The sequence below is a fragment of the Neoarius graeffei genome, chromosome 25, assembly GCF_027579695.1.
Source record: "Neoarius graeffei isolate fNeoGra1 chromosome 25, fNeoGra1.pri, whole genome shotgun sequence".
NCBI lineage: Eukaryota > Metazoa > Chordata > Actinopteri > Siluriformes > Ariidae > Neoarius > Neoarius graeffei.
In genome coordinates this window covers 41831967-41847655 of record NC_083593.1, presented here as the reverse complement: position 1 = coordinate 41847655, position 15689 = coordinate 41831967, and the positions used below count along the sequence as shown (strand labels likewise).

The following is a 15689-nucleotide window of genomic DNA, read 5'->3' as shown; positions in this document are numbered from 1 at the left end:
AGCCTGTGGCGACGGTGGCAAGGAAAAACTCCCTCAGACGACATGAGGAAGAAACCTCGAGAGGAACCAGACTCAAAAGGGAACCCATCCTCATTTGGGCAACAACAGACAGCCTGACTATAATATTAACAGTTTTAACAGGTATAACCCTCAACTGTCCTCATGGGGCCGTCCTTCACAGGAGCGGTGCGATAAAACTCCGACCAGACACAGGGCACCAGGATGGATCAAGCAGATATTTTGAAGTTCGTTTCTTAGACAAGGATATTTTTTTAAGCTCGTTACCTTGTTAACAGTTTCGGCGAGAATCTCCCGCCTTCTTCAGAAACAGTCACCAGATGGCGAGTGGTGACGTGCCTTATCAGCTGATGTTGCGTGCAGGAGGCGTGAACGTCCCGCCCAATTTGACAGGTAGTCCACGCCTCCTGCTGTCAGGTCGCTCCTCCAGGACGGCGCTCCAGGTGTGCGACAGTGCGTACGCTCCCTCGTCCCGGTTCATCGTCCTCTGCGCCCGCTTGCGTATCTCCACTGCCTCTAAAATCCAATGCTGGAATCTATTTTCTTCAGCGCGAATGACTCTGGCCTCTTCCCAATTCATTATGTGATTTTGCCGTTTGCAGTGGTCTGAAATGGCTGATTTTAGGTTTTCTTGGTTTGCTTTTTCTTTTTCGGATCTTGTGAGTCTTCTTGTTGTTTCTTTTTCACATTCTATTTTGTGTTCTTTCCTTTGAGTATGGAAGCATCTGCCCGTTTCACCAATATAGACTTTATTACATGAACGGCAAGGGATTTCATAGATGACATTGCATTTATAGTCCAGTTGTATTTTATCTTTGGGGTGAACTAGCAGCTGTCGGAGGTTCTTGTATGGTTTGACCGGGGTGTTGATGTGGTATTTCCTCATGGATCGTTGGATGCGTTCTGTGACTCCTTTTATGTACGGTAGTGTGACAAAGCCCCGGTTTGTTTTTTCGGTGTTTTTTCTTGTTTGTTTATTTTCTTTTATTTGTGTCTGTAATTTCCCTTTCCGAATTGCCCACGGTGGATATTGGCAGTTTTTTAATGCCTGTTGGATGTGTTGTTCCTCCTCCTGTCTGTCTTTCTCCTCCGTGATGTTCTGTGCTCGGTCGTATAGTGTTCTGATTACTGACATTTTGTGTGCGATGGGATGTTCAGATGTCCAGAGAAGATATTGGTCGGTGTGTGTAGGTTTTCTGTATGTTGTAATTCTAATGTTCCCTTCTTCTGTGTGGTGTATTTTTAAGTCCAAAAAAGCTATTGTCTTGTCCGTTTCCTCTTCGTGTGTGAATTTGATGTTGCCTGTGTTGTCTATGGAGTTTAAATGATCCGTGAGTTGTTGTGTGTGACCTGTTTTGGTTATTTCAAGAATGTCATCAACGTATCTTTTCCAGAAGATAGGTTTGCAGTCATCCGGTGCTGTTTCTGTGGCTCGGGTTTCCAGATCCTCCATAAAAAAGTTACATAGAGTGGCAGATAGCGGGTCCCCCATTGCAAATCCCTCTTTTTGTCTATAGATTATGCCTCTAAATTGGAAAAATGTGGAAGTGGAAATGAAATGTAATAGTTTTGTTATGTCCTGTACTGTAAGTTTTGTGCGTTTTTTCAGGGTTCTGTCTGCTTTTAACCGGTTTTCTACTATGTTGAGAGTGTTTGTGACCGGTGTTTTTGTAAAGAGGGATATGACGTCATGCGATACAAACATTTCATCCTTTTTTATCTTGATTTCCTTTAATTCTTTCGCCAGTTGTTTTGAGTTTTTGCAGTGGTATTCCGTAAGTCCGAGGAGTGGTTTGATTATGTCTGCCAGCGTCTTGGAAAGGTTGTAAGTAACTGATCCTATACTGTCTACTATGGGTCTTAATGGTGCTCCGGGTTTATGAATTTTCGGTGTGCCGTATATCCGGGGGGTGATAAAAGGAGTCACAGAACGCATCCAACGATCCATGAGGAAATACCACATCAACACCCCGGTCAAACCATACAAGAACCTCCGACAGCTGCTAGTTCACCCCAAAGATAAAATACAACTGGACTATAAATGCAATGTCATCTATGAAATCCCTTGCCGTTCATGTAATAAAGTCTATATTGGTGAAACGGGCAGATGCTTCCATACTTGAAGGAAAGAACACAAAATAGAATGTGAAAAAGAAACAACAAGAAGACTCACAAGATCCGAAAAAGAAAAAGCACACCAAGAAAACCTAAAATCAGCCATTTCAGACCACTGCAAACGGCAAAATCACATAATGAATTGGGAAGAGGCCAGAGTCATTCGCGCTGAAGAAAATAGATTCCAGCGTTGGATTTTAGAGGCAGTGGAGATACGCAAGCGGGCGCAGAGGACGATGAACCGGGACGAGGGAGCGTACGCACTGTCGCACACCTGGAGCGCCGTCCTGGAGGAGCGACCTGACAGCAGGAGGCGTGGACTACCTGTCAAATTGGGCGGGACGTTCACGCCTCCTGCACGCAACATCAGCTGATAAGGCACGTCACCACTCGCCATCTGGTGACTGTTTCTGAAGAAGGCGGGAGATTCTCGCCGAAACTGTTAACAAGGTAACAAGCTTAAAAAAATATCCTTGTCTAAGAAACGAACTTAAAAATATTTGTAATAGTTAGACATAATGAACATCCACTACGTATGGATCAAGCAGGTCCGAGGGGCAGAAGAGGCCAGCATCTCAATCCCAGGATCAACATGTAACTCAGAGGGACAGATTGGGGGGGGAGAAAGAAAACACGTTGTTAGGTATGCCCTAAAAATGACAAGTATTAAATCTGTGTGGTAGGCTCGCAGAGACGAGAGTCTTTACATCAGGCATAACACACAACAATGGCATGTTAATATGGTAAAATATATCATGACCTGCTCTGGCTGGATGCTTGATTGGGTGATGGGAGCACACTCCTCAGCAATGATGAGATACAGATGGGACCCTTAGGGCTGGCCAAGACAATTCAGTTACATTTCACCGGGTCTGGGACATGCGACAGAATGTCTGACGGCCGATTCCCTGCAGGCTACGATAGCCAGTCGAGGTCTCCACCCTCTCCACCAAAAGATTTCCTGTTGACTCCATGTAACTCAGAGGGACAGATTTGGGGTGGGGGGGGAGGGAAAGAAAACACAGGTGGTTAGGTATGCCCAGTGTCCCACAGTTGTCATATGAACATCCATCTAGAGACATGCATACTTCCTGTCATTACGAACACACCCAGTCATAAAAAAAAGACAGTACGGACAGACAGTAACCATATGAACATACATCTGCAGGCATGCATACTTTCTGTCATTACATCGGTCTGTTTCACAGTCAGGTTTTGTATTGCACATTATTTAGCAGCATTGAGGGTTATTATTGCAGTTGGATAAAAACTGTGTCTGAGTCTATTTGTCCTTGCGTGTATTGATCTGTACCATCTGCCTGAAGGCAGCAATTCAAACAGGGAGAGTGGCTGGGATGGTCAGTGTCTTTTTATAATGTTCTGGGCTTTTTTGAGACAACGAGAACTGCGTAGTTCCTCCAGTGTGGGAAGAGGGCAGCCGACGATCTTTTGGGTAGTGTTGTTGACCCTCTGGAGCGCTTTCCTCTGAGCTGCTGTGCAGCTGGTGTACCATACACACATGCAGTATCTTAGGATGCTCTCAATGGAGGCATGGTAGAAGGATACCAGCAGTCTTTGTGTGATGTTCCTCCTGAGTATTCTCAGGAAATATAGTCCCTGCAGGGCCTTTTTCAGCAGCTCAGAGGTGTTCACATTCCAGGATAGGCTCTCCTCGATGTGGACTCCCAGGAATCGGAAGTCTGCCACCCTCTCCACACAGTTCCCGTTGATGATTAGTGATGGTACCTCTGTTTTCTTTCTCCTGAAGTCTATGATGAGTTCTTTGGTCTTTGAGGTGTTGAGGAGCTGGTTGTTGGCTCTACACCACGTTGACAGCCGCTCCACCTCATCTCTGTAGGCACACTCATGCCCCCCCCCGGGGATAAGCCCTACCACTGTGGTGTCATCCGAAAATTTCAAAATTTCACCATGGTGTTGCTGTGATGGACAGGGGAGCAGTCGTGTGTGTAGAGGGAGTAGAGCAAGGGACTCAGCACACAGCCCTGGGGGGAGCCGGTACTGAGGCTTGGGGCCGTGGATGTGTAGTGGCCCACTCTAACCCTCTGTCTGCGATCAGAGAGGAAGCTATTGATCCACATGCAGATAGTGTGTGGAAGCCCCAGGTCCCCCAGTTTGACCACTAGATTGTGAGGGAGGATGGTGTTGAATGCAGAGCTATAATCCACAAAGAGCATCCGCACATAACTCCCCTGCTGCTCCGGCATGACTGACCTTCTCTTAAGATTTAGTTCATGGACAGATGTCCTGACATTTTCCTTTAGAATTCGCTGGTATAATTCAGAATTCATTGTTCCATCAACGATGGCAAGCCGTCCTGGCCCAGATGCAGCAAAACAGGCCCAAACCGTGATACTACCATCACCATGTTTCACAGATGGGATAAGGTTCTTATGCTGGAATGCAGTGTTTTCCTTTCTCCAAACATAACGCTTCTCATTTAAACCAAAAAGTTCTATTTTGGCCTCATCCGTCCACAAAACATTTTTCCAATAGCCTTCTGGCTTGTCCACGTGATCTTTAGCAAACTGCAGATGAGCAGCAATGTTCTTTTTGGAGAGCAGTGGCTTTTTCCTTGCAACCCTGCCATGCACACCATTGTTGTTCAGTGTCCTCCTGATGGTGGACCCATGAACATTAGCCAATGTGAGAGAGGCCTTCAGTTGCTTAGAAGTTACCCTGGGGTCCTTTGTGACGTTGCCGACTATTACACGCCTTGCTCTTGGAGTGATTTTTGTTGGTTGACCACTCCTGGAGAGGGTAACAATGGTCTTGAATTTCCTCCATTTGTACACAATCTGTCTGACTGGATTAGTGGAGTCCAAACTCTTTAGAGATGGTTTTGTAACCTTTTCCAGCCTGATGAGCATCAACAACACTTTTTCTAAGATCCTCAGAAATCTCCTTTGTTCGTGCCATGATACACTTCCACAAACATGTGTAGTGAAGATCAGACTTTGATAGATCCCTGTTCTTTGTATAAAACAGGGTGCCCACTCACACCTGATTGTCATCCCATTGATTGAAAACACCTGACTCTAATTTCACCTTCAAATTAACTGCTAACCCTAGAGGTTCACATACTTTTGCCACTCACAGATATGTAATATTGGATCATTTTCCTCAATAAATAAATGACGAGTATAATATTTTTGTCTCATTTGTTAACTGGGTTCTCTTTATCTACTTTTAGGACTTGTGTGAAAATCTGATGATGTTTTAGGTCATATTTATGCAGAAATATAGAAAATTCTAAAGGGTTCACAAACTTTCAAGCACCACTGTATATAGGATGGCACGGTGGTGTAGTGGTTAGATCTGACACCTCACAGCAAGAAGGTCCTGGGTTCAAGCCCAGTGGCCGGCAAGGGCCTTTCTGTGTGGAGTTTGCATGTTCTCCCCGTGTCCGCGTGGGTTTCCTCCGGGTGCTCCGGTTTCCCCCACAGTCCAAAGACATGCAGGTTAGGCTAATTGGTGGCTCTAAATTGACCGTAGGTGTGAATGTGAGTGTGAATGGTTGTTTGTCTCCGTGTCAGCCCTGCGATAACCTGGCGACTTGTCCAGGGTGTACCCCGCCTCTCGCCCATAGTCAGCTGGGATAGGCTCCAGCTTGCCTGCGACCCTGTAGGACAAGATAAGCGGCTACAGATAATGGATATATGTATACATGCATACATACAGTATAAAGGTATGTGAATGCCTGACAATCACACACACACATGGGTTTTCCCCAAACTGTTGCCACAAAGTTGGAAGCATGCAATTGTCTGTAATTCTTTGTATGCTGTAGTGTGAAGATTCCCTTCAGTGGAACTAAAGGGCTCAATCCTATTTCATCATGACAATGCCCTTGTGCACAAAGCCAGGTCCATAAAGACATGGTTTGCCAAGGTTGATGTAGAAGAACTCAGGCGCTGACTGTTTGCTCGGCCTTCTCACCTGACATCAGTGGTCCTCCAAATGGTCTTGTCGATGAATGGGCATAAATTGGTGCAGTCACATTCCAAAATCGAATAGAAAACCTTCCTAGAAGAGTGGAGGCTGTTATAACAGCAAAGGGGTGGACTAAATCTGTATTAATGCCGATGGTTTTGGAATGGGTCTATATAAGGGGGAAGCCATAGCCTAATGGTTAGAGAAGCAGCTTTGGGACCAAAATGTCACTGGTTTGATTCCCCGGACCAGCAGGAATGGCTGAAGTGCCCTTGAGTAAGGCACCTCACCCTTAACTGCTCCCCAGGCTGCTATGGGGATGTTGCATGTTGCTCTGCATAAGAGCATCTGCTAAATGCCATTAATGTAGTGTAATGGCCAGCTGTCCACACATCTTTGGCTATATAGTGTACATACAGAATTTTTTTTCCGTATCCAGTTTGTGTATTATTATAAAGCATATATGCTAAATAAACTCGAACAATTTTGATTTGAGCAACTGAAATTTTAATGTCGCTACACTTGTACAATGTGGAACACTGAACTTCAGCAAGGTTTTATTTATATATATATATATATATATATATATATATATATATATATATATATATATATATATATATAAGGATGCTTCATAAAAGAGCAGTCTTCTGAAGGCGAGAAATGCTGCTTCCTTCAACTGCAGCCTATATTTCAGGATGCCCCTGCCAATTTTCAGAGAAGCTTAGTTTTAATATAACCACTTTTATGTTGCCAGGCTTCATCCTCGGAGTCCTCAGATACTTGCAGCTGAAGCCAAGAGTGCCCAAACCCTGGCTTAACATTATCAGTTTGGTAGCTCTGTCCCTGGCCTGCTTTGGCATGACCTTGGTTGGGAATTTCCAGGTATGGTATGGATTATCTTTCCAATCACTTGTATTTTGGGGACCGTTTTGTGTGTGTCTATATGTTAAGGTTACAGTTAGGTCCATAAATATTTGGACAGAGACAGCATTTTTCTAATTTTGGTTCTGTACATTACCACAATGAATTTTGAACAAAACAATTCAGATGCAGTTGAAGTTCAGACTTTCAGCTTTAATTCAGTGGGTTGAACAAAATGATTGCATAAAAATGTGAGGAACTAAAGCATTTTTTAAACACAATCCCTTCATTTCAGGGGCTCAAAAGTAATTGGACAAATTAAATAATTGTAAATAAAGTCAAGTCAACTTTATTGTCAAATATGCTATACATGCTCGACATACAGCACAGATGAAATTTCAGTCCTCTCTGACCCACGGTGCAAACGTTCATTTCTAATACTTGGTTGAAAACCCTTTGTTGGCAATGACTGCCTGAAGTCTTGAACTCATGGACATCACCAGACGCTGTGTTTCCTCCTTTTTAATGCTCTGCCAGGCCTTTACTGCAGCGGTTTTCAGTTGCTGTTTGTTTGTGGGCCTTTCTGTCTGAAGTTTAGTCTTTAACAAGTGAAATGCATGCTCAATTGGGTTGAGATCAGGTGGCTGACTTGCCCATTCAAGAATATTCCACTTCTTTGCTTTAATAAACTCCTGGCTTGCTTTGGCTTTATGTTTTGGGTCATTGTCCATCTGTATTATGAAACGCCGACCAATCAGTTTGGCTGCATTTGGCTGGATTTGAGCACACAGTATGTCTCTGAATACCTCAGAATTCATCCGGCTGCTTCTATCCTGTGTCACATCATCAATAAACATTAGTGACCCAGTGCCACTGGCAGCCATGCATGCCCAAGCCATCACACTGCCTCCGCCATGTTTTACAGATGATGTGGTATGCTTTGGATCATGAGCTGTACCACGCCTTCACCATACTTTTTTCTTTCCATCATTCTGGTAGAGGTTGATCTTGGTTTCATCTGTCCAAAGAATGTTCTTCCAGAACTGTGCTGGCTTTTTTAGATGTTTTTTAGCAAAGTCCAATCTAGCCTTTTTATTCTTGAGGCTTATGAGTGGCTTGCACCGTGCAGTGAACCCTCTGTATTTACTTTCACACAGTCTTCTCTTTATGGTAGATTTGGATATTGATACGCCTACCTCCTGGAGAGTGTTGTTCACTTGGTTGGCTGTTGTGAAGGGGTTTCTCTTCACCATGGCTGTTGTGAAGGGGTTTCTCTTCACCATGGAAATTATTCTGCGATCATCCACCACTGTTGTCTTCTGTGGGCGTCCAGGTCTTTTTGCATTGATGAGTTCACCAATGCTTTCTTTCTTTCTTTCACAGGATGTACCAAACTGTAGATTTTGCCACTCTTAATATTGTAGCAATTTCTCGGATGGTTTTTTTCTGTTTTCGCAGCTTAAGGATGGCTTGTTTCACCTGCATGGAGAGCTCCTTTGACCGCATTTTTTCTTCACAGCAAAATCTTCCAAATGCAAGCACCACACCTCAAATCAACTCCAGGCCTTTTATCTGCTTAATTGAGAATGACATAACGAAGGAATTGCCCACACCTGCCCATGAAATAGCCTTTGAGTCAACTGTCCAATTACTTTTGGTCCCTTTAAAAACAGGGTGGCACATGTTAAGGAGCTGAAACTCCTAACCCCTTCATCCAATTTTAATGTGGATACCCTCAAATGAAAGCTGAAAGTCTGGACTTTATGTCCATGCCCATTATATAACTATACCTTGAATATGTTTCAGTAAACAGGTAAAAAAAAACAAAATTTGTCAGTGTCCAAATATATATGGACCTAACTGTATTTAAGTCATGTTAAATATTTATGAAGTTTTCATATAAAACAGTCGCTTTATTACATGATATTTTTAGCTAAGTGATCAATTTTGTTCGTTGTTATCTAGTTGTCAAATGATGAGGAGCTCCACAATATTGGCACATACATGACGTTTGGCCTCGGCACATTGTTTTGTTGGATCCAGTCATTCATGACTCTAAAGGTCAACTTGAGGAATGAAGGCAGACGAGCTGGTATACTCCGCTTCCTGTTGTCTGGAGCAGTCACTTTCTGCATGCTGCTTTGTATCCTTCACATGTCAAGCACACACACGCAAGTAAATCAGACAAACGGAATGTGAGCACTTGGAACATTTGTTTTGAATCAAGCTGTTAACGGTAGGCAAGAACGGGGTTGGTTGTCCCACACATCAAAACTCACTCACTAGAGGGCGCTGTTAAACTGATGGAAAAAAAAAATTCAGAATTGGGGTCAGAGGTCACCTACAAGGACATTTCTGCAGAAAGTGCTGAGCCATTGGGGTGAGAGGAATATTAACGTTTTTTATGTCAAAATGTAAATATTCAACACTGGAATTTCTCTTCAAGTGTTTTACACAGTGGGTTTATAAAAAATAATTATTGCAATTAAATAGTCGGAAGGGAGAGCTATAGTTTTGATATGTTTTTCTTAGCTATGTTATAACAAGGCAGCACGGTGGTGTAGTGGTTAGCGCTGTCGCCTCACAGCAAGAAGGTCCTGGGTTCAAGCCCCGTGGCCGGCGAGAGTCTTTCTGTGCGGAGTTTGCATGTTCTCCCCGTGTCCGCGTGGGTTTCCTCCGGGTGCTCCGGTTTCCCCCACAGTCCAAAGACATGCAGGTTAGGTTAACTGGTGACTCTAAATTGACCGTAGGTGTGAATGGTTGTCTGTGTCTATGTGTCAGCCCTGTGATGACCTGGCGACTTGTCCAGGGTGTACCCCGCCTTTCGTCCGTAGTCAGCTGGGATAGGCTCCAGCTTGCCCGCGACCCTGTAGAACAGGATAAGTGGCTACAGGTGATGGATGGATGTTACAACAGATGGATGCTAGCATTAGCATTAGCAAAACGGCTCAGTTGGGGATGGTTGTCACATGAGACAACCAACCCCTTTGTTGGCATAGACGTGCTTAGTGTGATTTATATCCACTCCTTTTTTTTCTTTTTAGATAGAAAAATGGGTGGGAATTTTGTCAGGAAGACAAACCAGGACCAGACTCCACCAGATGTAACGCTAAGGGCAGTCAGAGAGGTGAAGCTGCACAACCAGAGCCACTGTGAAGGAGTTTCAGATTAATTACAGAACACTGGCAAGATACTGTAATAAAATAAGTCCGTCAGAGGTTGCTGGAGATGCGATCTGCCCATCCCTCCCAGTAGGCTATGTGAAAAATCGTTTAGTTTTCAGTGAAGAGCAGGAAAGTCAGCTGGCAGACTACATAATGACTGTTTGTTTCCTCAATCCAGGATATTGTTAGGTTGTTTCATTTCAATGAAAAACATTTTTAAATTCATTTTTAATAATGACTCCACTTTTTTGTTTTTTCCCCCATGAAAGTAATATAAAATAACCCCACAATGGGGATGGTTGTCACCTGAAAGAGTAAGGGCATTCTATTTCTACCTGATACTGTAGGCTTCCATTACAGAAAGGACACTATTAAGGATACAGTTTTGGAGGAATTCAAATAAAAGTAAAAAGTGTGACTACCAACCTCGTTCTCCCCTCGTGTAAATCACAGGTTTATATGAAGTGTAATTAATTTTCGATAACAGTACAAATAAGTTTTATATTAACACACTTATTCTAATACATTATAGTTTCCAGAATGACAACTCATTCACATGGACATTTGACGCTTTATATTATCTAAGGTTGTTGATAAACAGGTTTAAAGGAACAGTCCACCGTACTTCCATAATGAAATATGCTCTTATCTGAATTGAGACGAGCTGCTCCGTACCTCTCCGAGCTTTGCGCGACCTCCCAGTCAGTCAGACGCGGTCAGACGCGCTGTCACTCCTGTTAGCAATGTAGCTAGGCTCAGTATGGCCAATGGTATTTTTTGGGGCTGTAGTTAGATGCGACCAAACTCTTCCGCGTTTTTCCTGTTTACATAGGTTTATATGACCAGTGATATGAAACAAGTTCAGTTACACAAATTGAAACGTAGCGATTTTCTATGCTATGGAAAGTCCGCACTATGACAGGCGTACTAACACCTTCTGCGCGCTTCGGCAGCGCATTGATACGGAGCTCAGATATCAATGCGCTGTCGAAGCGCGCAGAAGGTGTTAGTATGCCTGTCATTATAGTGCGGACTTTCCATAGCATAGAAAATCGCTACGTTTCAATTTGTGTAACTGAACTTGTTTCATATCACTGGTCATATAAACCTATGTAAACAGGAAAAACGCGGAAGAGTTTGGTCGCATCTAACTACAGCCCCAAAAAATACCATTGGCCATACTGAGCCTAGCTACATTGCTAACAGGAGTGACAACGCGTCTGACTGACTGGGAGGTCGCGCAAAGCTCGGAGAGGTACGGAGCAGCTCGTCTCAATTCAGATAAGAGCATATTTCATTATGGAAGTACGGTGGACTGTTCCTTTAAAGTGTATTACTTTCACAAAAAGAAGCTGTAGAATTTTGTGGTTATAAATTCTGAAACTAGACATTTATTTAACATTTATGTGGAAGGGGTCTCCAGTGTCAGTGCTTCGCAACAGTGAGTAATTTTCTTTACCATGGATGAGTCATTAGGACGGGTTACTCGGCAACATTACAAGCTGCATTTTTTTTAATTTTATGAACTTCACAAAAGAGTTAAAAGACAGGCTGGTGAGAAGAAACACTGTTTATAGCTGCTGTTAACTTGTCATGCAGCCATTCCATGTTATTAAATGTAAAGGCAGAGCTAAAAGTAGATCTGCATTACAACCCACAGTCCCCTCCAAAAGTATTGGAATGGCAATGCCAATTCTCTTGTTTATGCTATACACTAAAGACATTTTGGGTTTGAGATCAAAAGTTGAATGAGGCAATAGATCAGAATTTCAGACATTTCCTAAAACTTACATCAAGGTGTGTGAAACAACTTACAATACGGCACCTTTTGTTTGGTCCCACCCATTTTCCAGGTGATCAAACATATAACAGACAGGTGCTTCTTGTTGCCCAGGTGTGCCCTGTAAGATTGATTGATTATTTTAAAAAATAATAGCTCTGGCTGTTTACTCTTGGTTTGAGCCCTGAGTTTCACCTGTGAAGTCGGAATTTATTGTTAAAAAGGTTAAACCAACATGAAGACCAGAGAGCTGTCGATGGGAGAAAAGGAAGCCATTTTGATGCTGAGAAAAGAGGCAAATTGATCAGAGCCATTGCACAAGAATTGGATATAATCAGTACAATAATTTGGAATGTCCTGAAAAAGAAACTGGTGTGGAAATGCATCCAATCTAATTGGGAGGAACATCGTTTAGCAAGACAATGACTCAAAACACACTGCTAGCACAGCAGGTTTTTTTTTTTTTGTAAACATGTGAAGGGTTAGAGGCCAAGTTTACATTAGACCGTATCTGTCTCGTTTTCTTCGCAGATGCACTGTCCGTTTACATTAAAACGCCTGGAAACGCCGGGAAACGGGAATCCGCCAGGGTCCACGTATTCAATCCAGATCGTGTCTGGTCCGGTGCTGTGTAAACATTGAGATACGCAGATACGCTGTGCTGAGCTCTAGCTGGCGTTGTCATTGGACAACGTCACTGTGACATCCACCTTCCTGATTCGCTGGCGTTGGTCATGTGACGCGACTGCTGAAAAACGGCGCGGACTTCCGCCTTGTATCACCTTTCATTAAAGAGTATAAAAGTATGAAAATACTGCAAATACTGATGCAAATACTGCCCATTGTGTAGTTATGATGGTCTTTAGGCTTGCCATCCTTCCACTTGCAAGTGGTAAGTGACGCGCATGCCCGATATGCACTGAGATCTCACACACAGCGGCTCAGTCCCGAATCACTGCTCGTGCACTTCACTTGCGCGCTCTGTGAGCTGCGCAGGGCCGGAGTGCGCACCCTCCAGAGGGCACTCGCTGTTCAGGGCGGAGTGATTTGGAGCGCAGGATGCCTGCGGAGCCGAGCGTATCCGTGTATTGGCGTTGCTGTGTGCACGCGAATTGTGTATTGGCGTTGCTGTGTGCACGCTAATCGTTTTAAAAACGTTAATCTGATGATCCGCTGATACGGTCTAATGTAAACCCCACCTTAGGCTGGCCAAGTCAATCACCTGAGCATGCATTTCACCTCTTGAAGAGGAGACTGATGGGAGAACACCTCCTCCCCAAACAGCAACTGAAAGATGCTGTGGTACAAGCCTGGAAATGCATCACAAAAGAAGAATGCAACAGTTTGATGACATCAGTAGGTCACCAGTTTAATGCAGTTAATGAAACGGATATGCAACCAAATATAAAGTGTTATTGACTTTTTAAAAGTCGGTTCCTTTACTTTTGCTCAATTTCCAAGTTGTTAACACATCTTGATAGTTATATCAGGAAATGAAAACTGAAATTCTGATCTATCATCACATACTATACATCTTATGATCTCAAATCCAGCTATCTTCAGTGTTTAGCGCAAAAAAAAAGGGTCTTTCCGTTCCAATATTTTCAGCAGGGCCTGTAAGTGATTAAAAAGCATGAGGTCATTGATAAATAAATTAATATCATAGTTACTGGCTAGGGCGGCACGGTGGTGTAGTGGTTAGCGCTGTCGCCTCACAGCAAGAAGGTCCTGGGTTCGAGCCCCGGGGCCGGCGAGGGCCTTTCTGTGCGGAGTTTGCATGTTCTCCCCGTGTCCGCGTGGGTTTCCTCCGGGTGCTCCGGTTTCCCCCACAGTCCAAAGACATGCAGGTTAGGTTAACTGGTGACTCTAAATTGAGCGTAGGTGTGAATGTGAGTGTGAATGGTTGTCTGTGTCTATGTGTCAGCCCTGTGATGACCTGGCGACTTGTCCAGGGTGTACCCCGCCTTTCGCCCGTAGTCAGCTGGGATAGGCTCCAGCTTGCCTGCGACCCTGTAGAACAGGATAAAGCGGCTACAGATAATGAGATGAGATGAGATGAGTTACTGGCTAATTGCTGTATAAAAAGATTAACAACACTTTGAGATGTGTTGTTATTGGATAATAATCAACTTCTACGTGATAGCAGTAACTCTGCTTTGTGTTGTGGCTGCATCACACCACCTCATCATTGATTGATTATATTCCTATTTCAGCACATCCCGGTGTGTTTCATTTTTTTCTTACTTGCAGCCTCATCATAAAAGGTTATATATTACGTACAGTCAGATACCAGTGAGGACTATAGGAATTACTGCATATCTTCTGGGAATATTTAAGTTATTCCACGAAATCGAGTCGTACGTGAGCTGATAGCCGACGAGGCACGTAGCACCGAGTCGTCTATAAGCCATGTATGACAAGATTGAGTGGAATAACTGTTTTATTCTATCCACCTTTACTGGAGTTTGAGAAACAGGGCATTTTTATTTTTAGCAAATTGGAGAGATAAACTCTTTTTTTTACAAAACGTCCAACAAAATCATTTCTGCTTAGAATGTGAACAAACCGGCAAAATGACAGTAGCAATTTGTGAAAAATGCTATAATAATAATGAGATTTTTAAAGAATAATTGTTATTCCACGAAATCGAGTTGTACATGAGCTGATGGCTGATGAGGCGTGTAGCATCGAGTTGGCTATAAGCCATGTATGACTAGATTGAGTGGAATAACTTTTATTCTCTCCACATTCACTGGATTTTGAGAAACTGAGCATTTTTATTCTTATTTTTTGCAAATTCTATAATCCTTGGAAAAAAAGTTCTCATCGATACTTTTATTCCATATTTTGTTGCTTTTTTAAAATATTTGAGGTTTTGTTTTCAAGTAGTTTCTATTTCATCCTCGGTTGGTTCAGTAACGTGTTTTTCTCTACTCGTGGTATATGAGCTGATAGCCTAGTAGTAGAGTAGCCAATCAGCACGCATGACTGCTCTTATCCAGTGAATGCGGATTGAATAATGTATTTTATATGCATGCGCCAGCGTGAGAATACACCACTTGCTGTATGAACTTTGAGTTCAGATCCATTTACCTGTTTTTATCTTGACACAATACCAGACTTTGCTCTACTGGCTCAGCGTCTGCACATGCACGCCGCCCGGGCACAGTGGGCACTGGTCATGTTCTTCTTGGGCTTCCTGGGCACGTTTTCCGTCGAGTTCCGTCACTACCACTTCGAAATTGTGTGCAGCGATGACCAGGAGCCTCCAATGAGCCTTTCAGAGACCTTCTCTGAAGTTTCAGAGTACCAATCAGACCAGCTATAGGACTCCTCTGGTTCTGTTTCTATAGCAGTATTACGACAATTTCCATAATTTCTTAGCGTCAAATAATAATGCATGTCTGTGGAATGTAATCTCTCTGAAATGAGCACGTTTGTGTCTTGCAGGTAGACGACAGAAGAAAAATTGTGAGAAGCACAGATGTCATGTCTGAGTCAGAGCAAGTTTTTGTATTGCAGTTGCCATGAAGTGTTTTACATGAGAAATGTGTGTATAGATACCGTAGGTACATATTAGATATATGACTAGACAACATTTGTATTACTTGGAACAGATAGTAGATCAGCTACAAGAAACCAAGTATAAATGGAAACGTACTGTAGGTCCATGCCTGAAACGGCGTTTTAAGTATACAGTTTTAAACACTTGTTCTTTGCACATTTTATATCAAGATCAAAATAAAAAGTAACAACCGAAAGTGTGGCATATCTTTTGATTTTAAATCATACTGTAA

The 15689-nt window shown here is 43.1% G+C and overlaps 1 protein-coding gene across 3 annotated transcripts in view; it reads left to right on the top strand.

The window, feature by feature from the left end:
- The window catches only part of tmem150c (transmembrane protein 150C), a 37949-nt gene extending 22296 nt beyond the window's left edge, over positions 1–15653 (top strand). For 2 of the 3 annotated variants that reach the window (XM_060909078.1, XM_060909081.1), the window contains exons 6-8: positions 6842–6969; positions 8914–9091; positions 15012–15653. In XM_060909078.1, the coding sequence (XP_060765061.1) occupies positions 6842–6969; positions 8914–9091; positions 15012–15220 (515 nt within the window). In that variant the 3' untranslated portion in view covers positions 15221–15653. The remainder of the gene's footprint in view (positions 1–6841; positions 6970–8913; positions 9092–15011) is intronic. The other variant, XM_060909079.1, reaches the window with a different exon arrangement.
- The last annotated feature ends 36 nt before the right edge of the window (positions 15654–15689 follow it).